Here is a 19,096-nt window from a genome sequence, read left to right as displayed (position 1 = left end):
AGCCTTTTTCAGAGTTTTGCTCAAATCCCTCAATTTCAGTCAGAATTTACCTGAAATCACAGAAAAACACACAAACTCATAGTAAAGTCCAGAAATGTGAATTTAACATAAAAACTAATGAAAACATCCCTAAAAGTAGCTCAAACTTACTAAAAACTATATAAAAACAATGCCAAAAAGCGTATAAATTATCCGCTCATCAAGTGGCTAGCCACCACGTGCTCCAGGTTGAGACTTGATACTCTGTTGACCCTATGTCGTAAGTGTGGCCGGGCACTGTGAAAGACCCGGATGAGCTCGCCCCCGTAAAAATTCACCAGTGAGGGTGATGGATATAGATCATAATTATGATCAAGTTTATAACGAGTATAACTCGAGTTGGGGATGCGTGACAGAGGGACAGTCCAATGGTTAGCGACCAGGACTTGTCGGGTTGGCTCTATAACCGACAAGATGATATCATCAGCCACTAGGGACAGGCATTCATCATATGCATACTATATGAATTGTTTGAGATTGCCTATTTGACTGCATATTACTTGCTAATTGTCTAACTGCCTTAATTGCTCCTATTTGTATATTTCTTGTTTGATATATTTGTGTTTGCTACATTATACTCCTGCTGGTGGATGGGAGGTTTGAAGGAATTGGAAAGGGAAGTATTAGTTAGACTGAAGAATCTTTAGTCAGATGCCCTTATATGGTTTAGCTTGTTTATAAGCTTTGATATTATCTGGAGGAAGTACTTGGATTGCCTTTGGCTTTCCTCTATTATTATGTATTATATATGTGGAAGCTGTTACCATGCTGGGGTCCTCTGGTTCTCACCCATGCGGATTTTGTGATTTTCAGATGCAGGACGTGAGGTTTCCCGTTGAGGCATGCTGGAGACTTCTAGATTTGCGAAGATCCTTTGTTCTCGGGGCTATGTTTTGGTTTATATATTTTGCTTAGATACTTTTATCTCCACTAAATAATACAAACTGTGATGACTCCTCTTATGGGAGATTTTGGAGAATAGGTTCTTTGTATTTGTGTCCCTTTGGGGTTTTCCTTATTTTACCATATGTATATATTGCTATGCTCGGACCGGTTATCTTCGCAGCCAGATCTTGAGTCTTGATATTCCTGTTTTTGACACTCCTTTGTATATATATAATCTCGCGTTGGTTATCCTTGTTCGTTACGTTATCGATCGGAGTGTTGCGCTTTCGAGTTGCGATTTTTGTTTACCCCTTTTTCTACAAAGGCTCCTAGTTATAATCGATCATTCATACTACTATACGTACTAAATTTTTATTTTAGAGGTCGTAATACCTTGCCATCTCTGAATTATGACTTAAGCATAAGGCTCTGTATGGTAGGGTGTTACATTATGGTATCAGAGCAGTTCATTCCTGTAGAGCCTGAGAGATGGACTGACTATGCTTCTGTGCATTCTCTGTATGTGTGTTATGTGCTATTAGTATATCTGCTTGATATAATTGGCATAAACGTTCATGAGCATGCATTTGGGACTTCGAAGCACTAGACTTCCGATATTGAGACTGATCAACTTAATATCGATTGTTTGGTGTGTATAGGAACCAGATGGCGCCTCGTGGACGCGGTAGAAGTAGTGCAAGAGGTCGTACGAATGCTCGTGCACCGGAGAATAACCCTAATGACCCGGTGAACTTTATGGCTGCATTGGAGAACATGGCTGCTGCTATGCAAGCCACTGCTGAGGCTCTTGGTCAACAGATGAACAACCATGGTAATGATGGAGGTGGAGTTCAGGGCCCGATGACATTAGCAAACTTTTTGAAGGTTAATCCACCTAAGTTCAAGGGAACTACTAGCCCGACTGAGGCTGATACATGGTTTCAGGCTATAGAGCGAGCACTGCAAGCACAAGTGGTACCTGAAGGACAGCGTGTCGAGTTTGCTACCTATATGCTCACAGGTGAAGCGTCGCATTGGTGGCAAGGCATCCGACGTCTTCTGCAGCAGGGTGATGACTATATCACCTGGAATGTCTTTCAAGAAGAGTTCTATAAGAAGTACTTTCCGACTTCTGCTAGGACGGCCAAGGAGCTTGAATTGTTACAGCTGAAGCAGGGTTCGATGTCCGTATCAGAGTATACTGACAAGTTTGAGGAGCTGTTCAGATTCTCTCGTATGTGCCAAGGGACTCCGGTGGAATATGAGGAATGGAAGTGTGTTAAGTATGAAGGAGGACTCCGGAGTAATATTTTCAGTTCAGTGGGACCAATGGAGATTAGGACCTTCTCCGAATTGGTGAACAAGTGTAGGGTTGCTGAAGAGTGTGTGAAAAGGGCAACCGCTGAGAAAGGGAGTCACGAAGGATCATTCCCACAGAACCGAGGGAATAGCTTTGCACCTAGAGGTCCGTCTTTCAAGAAGGAAAGCTCTTTCAGGAGGCCCAACAACAACAACAACTCCCAAGGGAAGAAATTTGGGAAGCAACCTCAGAATGATCAAGCTTGTACTAGGTGTGGAAGTCACCATCCGGGAGCACCATGCAAGGCCGGATGGGGTTTGTGCTACAATTGTGGAAAGGCGGGGCATAAAGCCGCAAGTTGTCCGGAGAGGCAGAAACAAGGTGCTGGGAAGGCACAACAGACTGGTCGGGTGTTCACCACTTCAGCTATAGGTGCCGAGGGATCCGAGACACTTATTCGAGGTAACTGTGAAATGGCTGGACAAACTTTAAATGCTTTATTTGATTCGGGAGCATCACATTCATTCATTGCATTTGAGAAAGCCCATGAGTTAGGATTGAAGATTGTAACCTTAGGTTATGATCTAAGAGTGTACAATGCTACCCATGAAGCCACGGTAACTAGGCTGGGATGCCCGGAAGTTTCCTTTAGGCTCAAGCAGCGTGATTTTGTTCATAATTTAGTCTGCTTGCTGATGATCGGTCTTGATCTTATCTTGGGATTGGACTGGCTATCTAAGAACCATGTTCTGCTAGATTGTTCTACAAAGTCGGTGTACTTTATGCCGGAAGATACAGAAGGGCCGGTCGTGGTGAATAATTATTACTTGAATTCGATGATGGTAAACTGTTCTGGAATCGAATGTCAGGGTATCCTGTTGTTAACTGCGGGCGTTTCGGGTGATGATCAAAGGTTGGAGCAGATTCCGGTTGTGTGTGAGTTTCTGGGAGTGTTTCCCGATGATATTGATGAGTTTCCACCTAACCGAGAGGTTGAGTTTGCTATTAAGTTGATGCCCGGGGCGGGACCAATCTCAAACGCCCCTTATAGGATGTCACCGTTAGAGATGAACGAGCTGAAGTCTCAGTTAGAGGATTTGTTGGGTAAAAATTTTATCCGACCAAGTGTCTCTCCATGGGGTGCTCCAGTGCTACTAGTAAAGAAGAAAGATGGGAGTATGCGGCTCTGTGTGGATTATAGGCAGCTGAACAAGGTTACAATAAAGAATAAGTACCCACTGCCGAGAATTGATGATCTCATGGATCAGTTACAAGGAGCTGGAGTTTTCTCCAAGATTGATTTGCGATCCGGTTATCACCAGATAAGGGTGAGAGGTGAGGATATCCCTAAGACCGCTTTCAGGACTCGATATGGTCATTACGAGTACACTGTAATGTCCTTTGGGTTGACGAACGCTCCTGCGATATTCATGGATTACATGAATAGAGTTTTCCGTCCGTTTCTGGATAAATTTGTTGTTGTCTTCATTGATGACATACTAATTTATTCCAAGACTGAAGAAGAGCATGCGGAACACTTGAGGACCGTGTTGCAGATTCTAAAGGAGAAGAAACTCTATGCAAAACTGTCTAAGTGTGAGTTTTGGAAGAGTGAGGTGAAGTTTTTGGGCCATGTGGTGAGTAAGAAGGGAATAGCCGTAGATCCAACTAAGGTGGAGGCGGTGATGGATTGGAAACAACCAACCACCGTAACGGAGATAAGGAGTTTTCTGGGCTTAGCTGGCTATTACCGAAGGTTTATCAAGGGCTTTTCACAGATAGCTTTGCCAATGACAAAGTTAACCCGCAAAGACACTCCGTTTGTTTGGACTCCTGAGTGCGAGGAGAGCTTTCAGACATTGAAGAAAAAGTTGACAACTGCACCTGTGTTAGTGTTACCTGAGCCTAATGAGCCGTTTGAGGTGTATTGTGATGCCTCATTGAAGGGTCTAGGGTGCGTGCTGATGCAGCATTGTAATGTGGTGGCGTATGCCTCACGACAGTTGAGAAACTCATGAAGTTTGTTACCCTACGCACGATTTGGAACTCGTTGCGGTTGTGTTTGCCTTGAAGGTGTGGAGGCATTACCTCTATGGGGTTAAGTTCCAAGTTTTCTCTGATCATAAGAGCTTGAAGTACCTTTTTTATCAGAAAGAGCTTAATATGAGGCAGAGAAGGTGGATGGAATTGTTGAAGGACTACGACTTTGAGTTGCATTACCACCCGGGAAAGGTGAATGTAGTGGCAGATGCGTTAAGTCGGAAGTCATTATATGCGGCTTGGATGATGCTTCAAGAGGAGAAGTTGTTCAAGGGATTCGAGAGTCTGAAAATTAGTGCTCGAGAAGTATCCGGAACTTTGTGTTTCAGCTGATTAGAAATCTCAAGTGACTTTAAGTCCGAACTCCTAAAGGCTCATCAAAATGATGAAGCGTTATGGAAGGTGTTACCGGCTATTGAGCAAGGAAAACAGTGGAGAGTGTCGGAAGAAAAAGATGGGTTATGGAGATTCAAGGGTAGGATCATTGTGCCGGATGTTGGCACTTTGAGGCAAGATATTTTAAAGGAGGCACACAAAAGCGGATTCTCCATTCACCCGGGGAGTACTAAGATGTACCATGATTTAAAGGCGATGTTTTGGTGGCCGGGTATGAAGAATGATGTGGCAGAATATGTTTCAAAGTGCTTAACTTGTCAAAAGGTAAAGATTGAACATCAAAGACCTTCCGGGATGTTGCAACCTTTAGAGATTCCACAATGGAAGTGGGAAAGTATTGCAATGGACTTTGTGTTAGGTTTGCCAAGGACTAGGGCTGGTTTTGACGCTATCTGGGTGATTGTGGACCGACTGACGAAGTCAGCCCACTTTTTGCCCATTCGTATGACTTACACCCTTGAGGAGCTAGCACGGTTATACATAAAGGAGGTTGTGAGACTCCATGGTATACCTGCTACTATAATCTCTGATAGAGATCCTCGTTTCACTTCAAGGTTTTGGGGTGCATTTCAGAAAGCTTTTGGAACCCGATTAAGCTTGAGCACGGCTTACCATCCTCAAACAGATGGTCAATCTGAGAGGACGATCCAAACACTAGAGGATATGTTGAGAGCTTGTGTTTTGGACCAACCGGCGAGTTGGGATCGGTATATGCCATTAGTGGAATTTGCATACAATAATAGTTATCATGCGAGCATTGGAATGGCTCCGTATGAGGCCTTGTATGGGAGAAAATGTCAATCTCCGCTATGTTGGTATGAAGCTGGAGAGAAAAGCTTGTTGGGGCCAGAAATGATAGCTGAGACTACTGAACAAGTCAAGAAAATCCGAGATAGGATGCTTACGGCGCAGAGTCGTCAAAAGAGTTACGCCGATCAGAGGCGAAAGCCCTTAGAATTTGAGGAAGGATACCATGTTTTTCTTAAGGTTACTCCGACCACGGGAGTAGGTAGGGCGATTAAAACAAAGAAGTTGAATCCTCGATACATTGGTCCATTTCAGATCCTGGAGAGGATTGGACCGGTGGCGTATCGGATGGCTCTACCACCTTATCTTTCAAACCTGCACGACGTGTTTCACGTGTCGCAGCTTCGGAAGTACACTCCTGATGCTAGCCATGTGTTAGAACCTGAGTCGGTTCAGTTAAGGAAAGATTTGACGCTTCCAGTGGCTCCGGTCAGAATTGATGATACTAGTATCAAACAGTTGCGTGGAAAAGAGGTTTCATTAGTCAAAGTGGCATGGAGTCGAGGCGGTGTTGAGGAACACACTTGGGAACTTGAGTCGGAGATGCGAACGGATTATCCGCATTTATTCTCAGGTAATTGCATTTGAATTTTGTGGGCAAAATTCCCAATTAGGTGGGTAGAATGTAAAACCCAATTAATTAACGGCTAATTAACCCATAAATGAGAATTTATTCTAGAAAGCCTAAAATGTGATTTTTATGGCTAAATGTGATAGAGGAGATTAAGACGAGAATTTCGGTACCAATTTTATGGAATTCGGACCAAGATTGGACCGAACGGGCCAAACCAGGCCAACCGGACCCAAAGTGGGCCCTTGACCCAACATAACTAAACCAAAACCCTAGTTTTCAGCACTCTATCTCCTCACAACACACTCAAACACGCTGAAATGGTGGAGAGGAAGGGAAGAACACTCTCTCAACTTCTTTCTCTCACTTGATCTTCAAACCACCATAACTTTTGATCTAGAGCTCCGATTGCCGCTCCGTTTGCGGCCACGCATCCACCGCGGAGAGCTCTACAAAACCCATATAATTAATCTTGAGGTAAGCCACGTTTTGCTCTTCGAAATTCCAGCCTTGTTTTCGAGTTTTATGAGCAAAAATGTTGAGATTTTGGGCTCTTTGATGTTATAGGACCCAACTCTCTTGAAGGAGAATGTTAATCTTGTCTCCTTGGACCTTGGGTGTGGTAAGATTCTCAACCCTAGTGTAATTTTGTTGTTCTATGATGTTTGGGTTTTGAGATGTTGTGTATGGGTATGATGATTGTGGCTTAGGTTGTGTATGTGTGAATATTGGAGCTTGATTGGTATTTTAAAAAGCTTGGAAAGGAGTTGGTGGTGAAAAATCTATTCTTAGAGGTTTTGAGGCCTTGAGAGCTTGTGGATAAGTGATTTGGAAGTGCTCTGGTTGAGCTTGGGAAATCGGCTAAGGTATGATTTCGGTTTCCCGTATCTAATATGTAATGTGGTAGGAAATACTTAGGCTAGAGGCCCTAAGATAGGCATTGAATTGTTGATGTTGTTGAATGATTGAGATATATGATGTGGTCATATATGTGATGATGATATTTGATGCCTTGGTGGTATGATGTATGAGAAATATGCATGTTGTGATATATGCTTGATGATTGGTTATGGTTGAATGGTGGGTTGAACCATGTTGATGGTGAATATGATGTTGATTGTGTACAATAATGATTTATTGGAATTGGTGTTGTTGAGAATTGGCATGAGGAATAGTATATGATATGTCAATATGTTTGAGTTTGAGCCACTTGGGTGAAGTGGGTTAAAATGATGAGATAGTGATTTTGTAAATTGTGGTAAAGTGTCAATGTGTGAGTTGAGAAGGCTTGATGTTGAATTTGATATATTTTGATTGATTTCAAAGAAAAGGGATGAAATTGGCATGTTTTGATAGATTTTGAAAAGAGTTGGAAATAGCTTGTTTTGAAAATGGCACTTTGTGGTTTTGTATGAAAAATATGATTTTTTGGGCATATTTTGACGGGACATAACTTGGATTACGGATCTCTGTTTTGTGCCAAATCTGTTTAGAAATGAAATTGGATCTGGGATGTCCATGTCGTTCGAAGAACGGGTGAAAAACGATTTAAAATGAGGAAGTTATGTCCGTCGGAAGATTGGGGGTTGAATCTGTGAATTCTGCAGCTTTTAACTTAGAAGAATTTTTAGCAGAATGACCCCTTGCGCGTGGGCGCACCTGGCGCGTACGCGCCGATCTTCCAGAAAATGCCATCCACGCGTGCGCGTGATGTGCGCGGGCGCGCCGATTGTGCTGCACCCAATGCCCAGCCATTTTCCAGAGAGTTATGCCAGAACTGTGACAGTGTTGTGCCTGGGGCACGAGAACACCCACGCGTACGCGTGGTTGACACGTGCACGTCGATTGGCAAATTTTTAATCCACGCGTTAGCGTGCATGACGCTTGCGCGTCGATGAGTCTTTGAGGCCATCCACGCGTGCGCGTGGAGTGCGCGTACGCGTGGCCCTGTTTTTCATCACAAAATTAATTTGAGTTTTCAAAGCCAAATCTCATACTTCTAAGCCTCCGATCTCACCATTTATGTCTTAAATCATTATGACATGCCTAGCTATTTAAAAAGGGGCTAGTGAATGAGGTAACTTGCGAGTGAAGCAAGGGAAAAATGAATGATCAATGAGGATCAAAGATGATTATGTGAGATGCGGAGGATGGTGGTGGAAGTGTTTGTTATGCCATGGGCCGAAAGGCTGTAATTGTTAATGAAACGGCTGGTTATGGATTTAACCGTGAGCCGGGTGGCTGGTTATGGATTTAACTGTGAGCCGGAATGGCTGTGTATGATATGGATATTGGCTGGTTCTGGACTGAACCGTGAGCCGGATGGCTGATATGGATGTTGATCCATGGATGAGAATTCATGCATGTTTATGCTGAATTATTGATAATTGTGATTTGCACTTCCACTATCTGAGATACGAGTTTCCCTGGGTAGTAGCTGTGGCTAGCCACCACGTGCTCCAGGTTGAGACTTGATACTCTGTTGACCCTATGTCGTAAGTGTGGCCGGGCACTGTGAAAGACCCGGATGAGCTCGCCCCCGTAAATATTCACCAGTGAGGGTGATGGATATAGATCATGATTATGATCAAGTTTATAACGAGTATAACTCGAGTTGGGGATGCGTGACAGAGGGACAGTCCAATGGTTAGCGACCAGGACTTGTCGGGTTGGCTCTATAACCGACAAGATGATATCATCAGCCACTAGGGACAGGCATTCATCATATGCATACTATATGAATTGTTTGAGATTGCCTATTTGACTGCATATTACTTGCTAATTGTCTAACTGCCTTAATTGCTCCTATTTGTATATTTCTTGTTTGATATATTTGTGTTTGCTACATTATACTCCTGCTGGTGGATGGGAGGTTTGAAGGAATTGGAAAGGGAAGTATTAGTTAGACTGAAGAATCTTTAGTCAGATGCCCTTATATGGTTTAGCTTGTTTATAAGCTTTGATATTATCTGGAGGAAGTACTTGGATTGCCTTTGGCTTTCCTCTATTATTATGTATTATATATGTGGAAGCTGTTACCATGCTGGGGACCTCTGGTTCTCACCCATGCGGATTTTGTGGTTTTCAGATGCAGGACGTGAGGTTTCCCGTTGAGGCATGCTGGAGACTTCTAGATTTGCGAAGATCCTTTGTTCTCGGGGCTATGTTTTGGTTTATATATTTTGCTTAGATACTTTTATCTCTACTAAATAATACAAACTGTGATGACTCCTCTTATGGGAGATTTTGGAGAATAGGTTCTTTGTATTTGTGTCCCTTTGGGTTTCCTTTGAGGTTTTCCTTATTTTACCATATGTATATATTGCTATGCTCGGACCGGTTATCTTCGCAGCCGGATCTTGAGTCTTGATATTCCTGTTTTTGACACTCCTTTGTATATATATAATCTCGCGTTGGTTATCCTTGTTCGTTACGTTATCGATCGGAGTGTTGCGCTTTCGAGTTGCGATTTTTGTTTACCCCTTTTTCTACAAAGGCTCCTAGTTATAATCGATCATTCATACTACTATACGTACTAAATTTTTATTTTAGAGGTCGTAATACCTTGCCATCTCTGAATTATGACTTAAGCATAAGGCTCTGTATGGTAGGGTGTTACAACGCTTCTGACATGTATTTGCTTCGGTAGCAATTTGTCCAACTGGGACATCAATTCAAATTTGGGCATTTTTCGCTGGTATATACGACTTGGTTATCTTCTTTGTATCGGAAAATGCATCAGGCAATTCATTTGCTATTCTTTGCAAATGTATAATCTTTTGAACTTCTAGTTCACATTGCCCTGATCGAGGATCTAAATGCATCAAGGATGATGCATTCCAATTAAGTTCCTTTTTAGGAAGCTTATTCTCTCCCCCTAATGTTGGAAATTTTGATTCATCAAAATGACAATCCGCAAACCGGGCTTTAAATACATCTCCAGTTTGTATCTCAAGATACCTCACTATAGAGGGAGAATCATATCCAACATATATCCCAAATTTTCTTTGGGGTCCTATTTTGGTGCGATTAGGTGGTGCAATGGGAACATATATCGCACACTCGAATATTCTTAAATGGGAAACATTTGGCTGCTGGCCAAAAGCTAATTGCATAGGAGAGAACTGATGGTAACTTGTTGGCCTCGAACAAATAAGTGTTGCGGCATGTAAAATAGCATGCCCCCAAACCGAGGTTCGGAGATTTGTTCTCATAAGTAAGGGTCTAGCAATTAATTGGGGGCATTTAATAAGTGATTCTGCTAACCCATTTTGTGTGTGAACATAAGCTACTGGATGTTCAACACTTCTTCCATTAGCTATACAATAAGCATCAAAAGCTTGGGAAGTAAATTCACCAGCATTATCAAGACGAATTGCTTTGATTGGATTTTCTGGAAATTGTGCTTTTAATCGAATAATTTGAGCCAGTAATCTCGTAAATGCTAGGTTGCGAGAAGACAATAAGCACACATGAGACCATCGCGAAGATGCGTCTATCAGAACGATAAAGTATCTAAAAGATCCACATGGTGGATGAATAGGTCCACATATATCACCTTGAATCCTTTCTAGGAATTCAGGGGACTCAAATCTAATCTTTACTGGTGATGGCCTTAAAATTAACTTTTCCTGAGAACATGCAGCACAACAAAATTCACTAGATTTAAGAATCTTCTGGTTCTTCAGTGAATATCCATGGGAGTTTTTAATAATTCTCCTCATCATGGTTGTTCCCGGATGACCCAATTTATCATGCCAAGTTATGAATTCATTTGGGCTAATAAACTTCTGGTTTACAATGGCATGTGATTCAATTGCACTAATCTTGGTATAATACAACCTAGATAAAAGTGATGATAACTTTTTTAATATAACCTTTTTATTTAAATCATGAGTTTTGGTACATAAATACTCATGATTTCTCTCATTCATAGTCTCAATATGATATCCATTTCGGCGAATATCTTTAAAGTTCAACAAGTTTTTTCGAGACTTGGTAGACAAAGTGCATTATTTATTATGAATTTTGTTCCTCCAGGAAACAAAATTATAGCTCTTCTGGAGCCTTCAATCACATTGCCTGAGCTAATAATAGTATTAACATACTCTTCTTTTGCCACAAGATGGGTAAAATATATATTACTTTTAAGAATAGTGTGCGAACTTGCACTATCCGCAAGGCAAATATCTTCACAATATGTCCTTGCAATTTTTCTTCAAAAACAAATAATAATAATAAAATGAGCAAAAGTACATGCACAGTAAAAATTATTCACATGAATACTTAACAAACACATACACATATTAAACTATTCCATCATTTATCAAATAGCCAATATTTCCTTCAGAATCCTTAAAGAAATTAGATACATCATAATGAGTAGTGGAATTTTCATCATTTGAAACAAAATTTGTTTCCTTTCCTTTGTCATCCCTTTTCAATGATGCTTGATAAAGATTAACTAGGTGCCTTGGGGTACGACAGGTACGTGACCAATAGCCCCTTTCCACCACAACGAAAGCATTTATTCTCAATTGATTTACTTTGCCCATTGTTTCTTTCCTTATCCCACTTCTGGTGAGATCCTTTCTTGTGAACATAATTTCTTTTCCTTCCATAATTTTTCTTGTTATCAAAATCTTGCCATTTACCTTTTCTGGGGTTATAATTTCCTGCATTTGCTTCAGGAAATGGGGTGGCGCCAGCTAGGCGCACTTCATGAGTCTTTAAAAGAAATTCATTGTTGCGTTCAGCAACAAGAAGGCAAGAAATTAACTCAGAATATTTTTAAATTTTTTTTCTCGATTGCTACTGTAAGAGCACATTCGAGACATGGAAGGTCGAGAAAGTTTTCTCTAACATATCGGGCTTGAGGAGGTATCACCGTTTTTTTATGATTGTACCTTTTTTCAAGATCTTTCCATAGATGTGCAGGATCTTTTAATGTGGGATATTCATTTTCTAATCATACGTCAAGATGACGACGAAGGAAAATTATGGCTTTGGCTTTATCCTTCTGGGATGTATTGTTTTCAGCCTTAATGGTATCTCCAAGATCCATTAAATCAAGATGGATTTTAGCATCTAATATCCATGATAAATAATTGTTTCCAAATATATCAAAAGCATTATATTCAAAATGAGAGAGTTTCGACATAATGAAAATTTGTTACCTGAAGTCTTCCTAAAATTTCGTTAGAGTTTCGTACTGATAACATGCTATAAGATAACTAAATAAATAAATAAGGAAGAGGTAACAAATAAAAAAATATAAAGAGAGAGATATTAATAGTGTAGAAAGAAAGAAGAGAATGTTTATTATTGTTGTGTGTTTTTATTTAGAGGCTTAAGCCTTTATAAGCCTCTATTTATAGGTGCACATAATGACATTTTTCAAGCTACAATAAATAGAGTCATCCTTGATAAACCAAGCTATATTGCCATATTGGAAATGGGTATCCATATAAGATCTTATCACAACAATATACTAGATTATTAATGATTAAGATTCCTAATTTATTTACTTAATTATTCTCTTAATATTTAAATAAATAAAATTTAAATATTTTTTAAACTCAAAATAAAAATTAATACTTTTTCATTTTTAAATGTTAAAAAAAAATTAAAAAGACAAATTAAGACTCCAAATTATTTTTATTCTAGAATTCAAAGCCCCTTATTATCTGACTTAAAAAAAAAACCCATATTACCATACTAAGAAATCTAGAAGAAAAATAATTGGAAAAATTATCCGAAAGGACCTTTAGCCTATATTATGGAATTTTCCTACTCTTTCGTGTACTTGATTAAAGTGAGAAAGTTCTAAAAAGATATTTGAAAAATAAATAAAACACGCAAACTTAATGATGAAGTTATCGACATCATGAATGTAAATAAGCTGAAAAAGTTCATCCAATCCTTATGATAGGATAATGAATTTGGGTTCATGGATTACAAATATAATGGGATAGTCCACAGGTAGCAAAATTGGGATTTTTTTTTTTCTGGCCTTAGCAAAATTGGGAATTTATGAACTCTAATTTTGGGGAGATGAAATATGGTAGATCAGAGGAGAATGTGATGTTGAAGGGTAGTATTGTCTGAAAAATAACATGGCCCTTCTCCTTAAATTATATGTATTATGGTTCTTATCAATAATTTTAGCATATCTGATCTCTCCTTTTAATTAACCTTCACTAATGATACTTACTACTTTTTTGGTGACTAATGGTACTTACTACTAATTCTCTCAAAACAATTTCAAAGCAGACAAGTTCAAAGATTCGTTTGTGAAATTCACACAACTGCTAGTGTTACCCGCATAGAAAAACACAAATATAATATGATAGCTACTCCAATGAAGATTTAATAATTGTCATCATGTAAAGATATATCATTTTGACCATTGGATGATAGATTGTAGAGCTTGATTTCATTTGAAGTAAAAGTATTATCTTTATTTAAAGTGTTGCAAAATAAATAAGTTACACTTTTTAAGCAAGGATCATCATAAAAAAATGTTTTTGGCATCTTCATAGGAGTAGTTGCCATACAATATTACTTAGATTGAACCTGCAAAACAGGAAACTCAATCAGTTTATGGAAAGAGTGTCACTAGTCAGCAGAATTAGCAACACATTAAATCAGCAAAATATCATCGATAATTGGGTCTTCCTGGAAATTACTCCAGTAAAATAATATTAAATCCCTTGACCCTGTTTTAATTATATATCATGAGTTTAAGTTACAACTCAATAACAAGTATCAGTTCTATAATTCAGGCTTATTGCTGATCAATAACAATTATGCTTTGCCATATAGCCAATTGAAAAAACAATAGAAAGAAATCCCAACAGGGCAGAAGTTTTCTCAGATTATCACACTTCCTGATATCATATTATTAGGTCCAAACAATGGTTCTCTTTCCTTTCCTGCAAAATTGTGAAGCATGCAATATACATATGCATGCAAAGAATGAAATAGTCATTTTTTATGGTACAATAATACAACTTCTTATGCTGCAGCGGACCGCTTCTCCTCATAATCATCGAGATTAAGAGCTTGCAGCAATTTTGGCCAAGATTCTGGGATCCCTCCGGGAAGGTTAAACTCCAATAGTTTTCCTCGACTACGGTAGAATTCCTCCACAGGCTTACTCTGCATTCATGACAGAAAAAAGTTATAAGAATGTTTAAAATAAAATAGACAACAAAGTCAAAAGGTAATGGGAAGCAACAAGAAATTAGAAATGTTTTAACTCTATGCAGAGTTATTCAGATCTATCACATGCTTCCATAGTAAATAAATTAAAAAAAAAAAAAAGGGTCATACGCAGTATTTGAAGGAATCAATGAACTCAAACTGTCAATAGCTTAATTAAGTCAACTGAATAATAATAACAATAACAGGGAAAATACCATTTCATTGTATATGCGAAGCCTTTCTTTAACTACAGCTTCGGTATCGTCTGAACGAGTAATGAGCTTTGACATACAATGAGCTGGAGGAAGAAGCGGAGCCATAGACATTCCAGGGCTCCCATTCTCACCCTTGACGTCAATGGAAGCAACATTAAAATTTCCACCACACTGATTGCAAATTCTCCTACCCAGGCATTTTGCAAGCAATGCTTCTTCTTGGAGCTTCAGATTGACTACCAAGTCAATGTCAATTACTCTTTCCAATATTTCCTAAGCACAAGAAAAAAGCAATAAAATTTTATGCACATTATTCAAATAAACAGCTGCTATAGAAAACTAACGTGTTATAGACTTCATGCATCCAGAGAGAGAAAGAGAGAGAGGTTGAGGGGTGGTAAAGAGGGTTTGGGAAGGTTGGCAAAAAAATAAGCTGCTGTTTGGTTACTTAGTCTCAAGAAATATCAAACGATGAGATGAGAAAAATTGGTTATTCGGAGCTTTGCATTTGGTTACTTAGTCTCAAGAAATATCAAACAATGAGATGAGAAAAATTGGTTATTCGGAGCTTTGCATTTACTTTTGATCCATTATCAATTTAGATTATTTTGATATATCACACAAATGTGTTGACATAAACCGAAGAGTTTGAATTTTGACCTTTAAGGTAGCTGTTAATTGTTGTCATCATTAAGAGTTTTTTTTAACGATGACATAAGCATGATTCAATTAAATTCTGAAGGAAAGAAAAAAGCTCAATCGGTAGAGGAACAAAATTAAATCCAACATACTTATAGTTTTGGTGAAAAGTAATAGTTGGTTAGCTGTAAACAAAAAAAAATCAAAGAATCTAGGTAAGATAGGTTATTTCTGAAATAATCATATTATCCATTCTAACAAGACTCCTACACACTTTTCATTAAAATTTGTGCTTTGCAAATTAGAACCCACTATCAATAGCAATATTGATGCGCCAGTGCTATGGAGGTGTAACAATAACGAAATATAGAGATACTCACTGCTTGGCTTATTGTTCGAGGAAAACCATCAAGAATGAATCCGGTCTCGTCTTTAGCTTCCCCATCAGCCAACCTCTTTGATAATAAACTTATAATAATTTCATCTGATACCAATTTACCTTGATTTACAATTTCTGATAGCTGTAAAAGAAACCATACATTGCATTTAGAGACCAAAGAGATTGTGTGAAACTGTGAATGACGAAACAGGAAAACAGTATATAACTATATGGTCTTATTATGTATAATTCGTTTCATGTTATTAATATTTATTTATGGGTTTAGCTAACCAAGTTAAGGTTGCTAGTAATAGAAAGTTTTAAATACTTTATTTTAATAAATGCACAACAAATGCATTGAGAATTTAAATTTTGCATTGTTTTCTATAAAGACTTTCTTAATTTATAACTTAATCATATGCCCTAAGGGGACATGTTAGATGTTAGCTAAACCCTTAATTTGGAAAAAAAAAATATGCCCTAATAATTAGTTCTCAACCATTTCACCTTCCATTCACCCTTGTCAGCTCTAAATGAACAGATAAAAATTAGGGCACACTATGACCTCTTGAAGTACCATTAATAAGCATCATTAAAAGCTCAAAAGATATCAACATTCATCAATATATACAATTTCAAATACTTAGTGACTTTAAAAATGATATATAAAAAAAAAAAAAAAGAGATGCTTAGACATCAATAATAAAAGATTGACATTATAATAAAGCTTTCCACTATTGGTTGTGGTAATCATCACCGAGATCTGTACTAATGGAGCATGACGAAGAGGGAGAAGGCATCATCAAGGGTGGATGTAGCACCAAACAAACAAGGCCATAAATAGAGAGCGAGGAGGAGGAGGAGGAAAGGAGTGAAATCACATACAAGAACACGTGAGAGAGAAAAACAGAGGAAAATTGAACAGGTTCTAAAAATAGACAGTATTTAAAGAGGATTTTCTTTAAAAATAAAAAAAAAGACCTTGATAGAAACTGGTTTTAATAAATACAGAGATTAGTTTTAAAATTGTTTTTGAAAAGCAGGTTTTTTAAAGTATAGGTATGGTTAGGATCAATTCGCTGGAGCTGTGTTTTTTTTTTTTTTCTTTTTGTTTTTAAACAGACAATCAAGACATCAATAATTTGGTTCAGCGAAATGTTGAAACTTCCCGAAATTCAACCTTCGAAAAATCCCCATATAAACCCAGTAAAATAAATTCCACGTGCAATCAAAAGAACAGAATATGCTACACTTGTAGAAAAAGAGAACGCAAGAACCTCAATAATTAAATTGTTTAAGTAACCGAGGACGGCCAAATCCAAATTTAGATGGATACTGCACAGATTATCATGAAAAAAAATAAAAAATAAAAAACATCAACGATAAGTGGCAAATTATGGCACAAATCATCACCCTTGAAGATTATCTACAATCAGAAGAGTTTGAGAATTTTCAACTCCAACAACCAGATTAAGAATTAAGATCCAGTTCCAGCTAAAGCTACGTCCAACAAAAGTCTATAGATTCAAGCTCTCAAAATCAATGTTTTTTTTCTTCTTTACCACACAGATGTCAACCCCATAATAACAATCCTGTACTACAGGATCATACGATTGCATCACTACATCTATCCATACAGCTTATCAGACACAGAAGGTACACATTTTTAATATCACTTCACAAGGAATACTATCCAGATATGCGACATCACAAGTATAAAATTGATAACACTACGCCATTAACACTTCAAAATTTCAACTCAACCAAAACCATGTAACATAAAGGTCAATTTTTCCGTCAAATTTAAAAATATTAGGAAGAGGTTAAAAAGTAAAAAGAAGGGTTTAGGGAACCTGAGAGGAAAGGGGGCCTTTGGAGGCGAGCTCGTGGCGGACGAGATCGCCGGTGGCGATGTGAGGGACGCCGATGAGGTTGCAGAGGCGGCTGGCGTAGGTGCCCTTTCCGACGCCGGGGCACCCAAGGAACACCCACTGCACATTCCTGTCCTTCGGATCCTTGCGCTGCGGGGCGTGGAAGTGATCCTGCGGCGGCGCGGGGGAGCTGGATTCGGAACAGAAGAGCCTTCTTGCCGCGGTGGAAGAGACGGAGAGGGAAGGGGAGGCGCGCTTCACGAGGCGGGTTACGGCCGCCATTGGAACGAATCTGAGGAAAGCCTAAAGCAAAGCAAAGCAAAGCAAAGCGAATAAGAAGAAATACCTTTTAACGGTAATTGGTATGGGGATTGCACGCCCCCTGATTATTTATTAAAATATTATTTTCTAACGAAATTGTTTCTATTATTTTGGAAACCTCTTTAATTTGTTCCGATTTATATTTTATTGGTGTTGTTGGCCTTTAGAAAATTGAAGCTAGCATTAGTAAATAGAATTAATAATTATTGTTACCGCCGTTAATCACCGTGTGTTGGCACTTGGCAGTGTTGCTTAAGTATGGCTTCTTTTTATTTAGTTAAAAAAAAAAAACTGGCATTGTTATTACGTGAACATAATATGCAATTTTTTCTGAGTTGTAAGTTGTAACATCAATTGAATTTGTTGCCATTTACCAATAATGTTTTGGGGTCAAAATTTAGAAGTCAAACGGAGTTATAATTTTTTTTCCTTTTGTTCGTATTTATTAATTATAATAAAGCTCTCCATCCAAGTTATTTAATCAACTAAGTCTAGCTAAGTTGTTCTAACTTAATTCAGCTACATGCGCCATTATCTCTAACTAACTTTTGAGAGAACACGACATTATATATAGCTCTTTTCTATGCGAATTTCGGTTTTTTTTTAAGCATTTTTTGTGTTCTCTTCTTTTTCTGCGTTTTCTTCCTTATCTGCGTTCTTTTCATTTTTTGTGTTCTTTTTATTCATGATCAATGCTCTTTGATCTGATTTGAAGATTTGGAACAATTTTTTCTTAAATCAAGCAGTGAAATCAAATTTGAACAGATATTTTGTTTTTGAAGACAATGAATGATACAAGTTCAAATTGTCAGTTGAACCATGGCGAATTGGATTATTTATTTGAAACGAATTAAGTGGATGAGGTTTGGTTCGATCTTAGTTAATGTTCTTCATTAGTAGTTGATGTTCCCGTAGTTAAATAATTTCATTTTTGTTTGTAAAAATTGGTATTCATGCTTGGACGTTTGAATTTAAATATAATGTAGGAGTTTTGAATTGTTATTTCGTTGAATCCGCTTCATTTCTAATTTCGGTGCATTTGAAAAGACATTTTGGTTTAATTTGAAACTTTTTTTGGTGTTTTTTAGTTTCTTTGTGATGTTGATGGGTAGTTTGTGCCAAAAGTTGGGATGATTTTTAATGCACTTGAAAAGTTGAAAAACTCTATAAAGATTACTCTAAACTTGCAAGTTTTTCTACGAAAATTTATAACACAAATAAGAAGGAAAATAAAATTAAGAACCAATTGATTACATGTAGCATAGAGGGTAAATGGAAATCAAACACATTTTTAACTCAGAAGATAAATTCCTTAGCTTGATTAAATTATCCTATAAGAATTTATATACATATATTGAAGGACGTTGGTGTTTAGATTATTTCAAAAGTTGTTTTGCATCATTCACATCCGTATTGTCCAAATCAAGT

At 38.1% G+C, this 19,096-nt stretch overlaps 1 protein-coding gene across 1 annotated transcript; it reads right to left on the bottom strand.

The window, feature by feature from the left end:
* Nucleotides 1-13,736: 13,736 nt before the first annotated feature.
* LOC130932807 (adenylate kinase 1, chloroplastic) lies at nucleotides 13,737-17,719 on the bottom strand. Its single transcript, XM_057862223.1, has 4 exons — nucleotides 17,330-17,719; nucleotides 15,478-15,618; nucleotides 14,459-14,731; nucleotides 13,737-14,198 (listed from the first exon to the last, which is right to left on the bottom strand). Exons 1-4 carry the CDS (start codon nucleotides 17,627-17,629, stop codon nucleotides 14,055-14,057), a joined length of 858 nt encoding a protein of 285 aa, XP_057718206.1. The 5' UTR covers nucleotides 17,630-17,719; the 3' UTR covers nucleotides 13,737-14,054.
* Nucleotides 17,720-19,096: the final 1,377 nt, after the last annotated feature.

The sequence above is a fragment of the Arachis stenosperma genome, chromosome 6, assembly GCF_014773155.1.
Source record: "Arachis stenosperma cultivar V10309 chromosome 6, arast.V10309.gnm1.PFL2, whole genome shotgun sequence".
In the NCBI taxonomy this organism is placed as follows: Eukaryota; Viridiplantae; Streptophyta; class Magnoliopsida; order Fabales; family Fabaceae; genus Arachis; species Arachis stenosperma.
The sequence above is the reverse complement of the archived record's forward strand: the minus strand, read 5'-3'. Positions and strand labels throughout refer to the sequence as shown.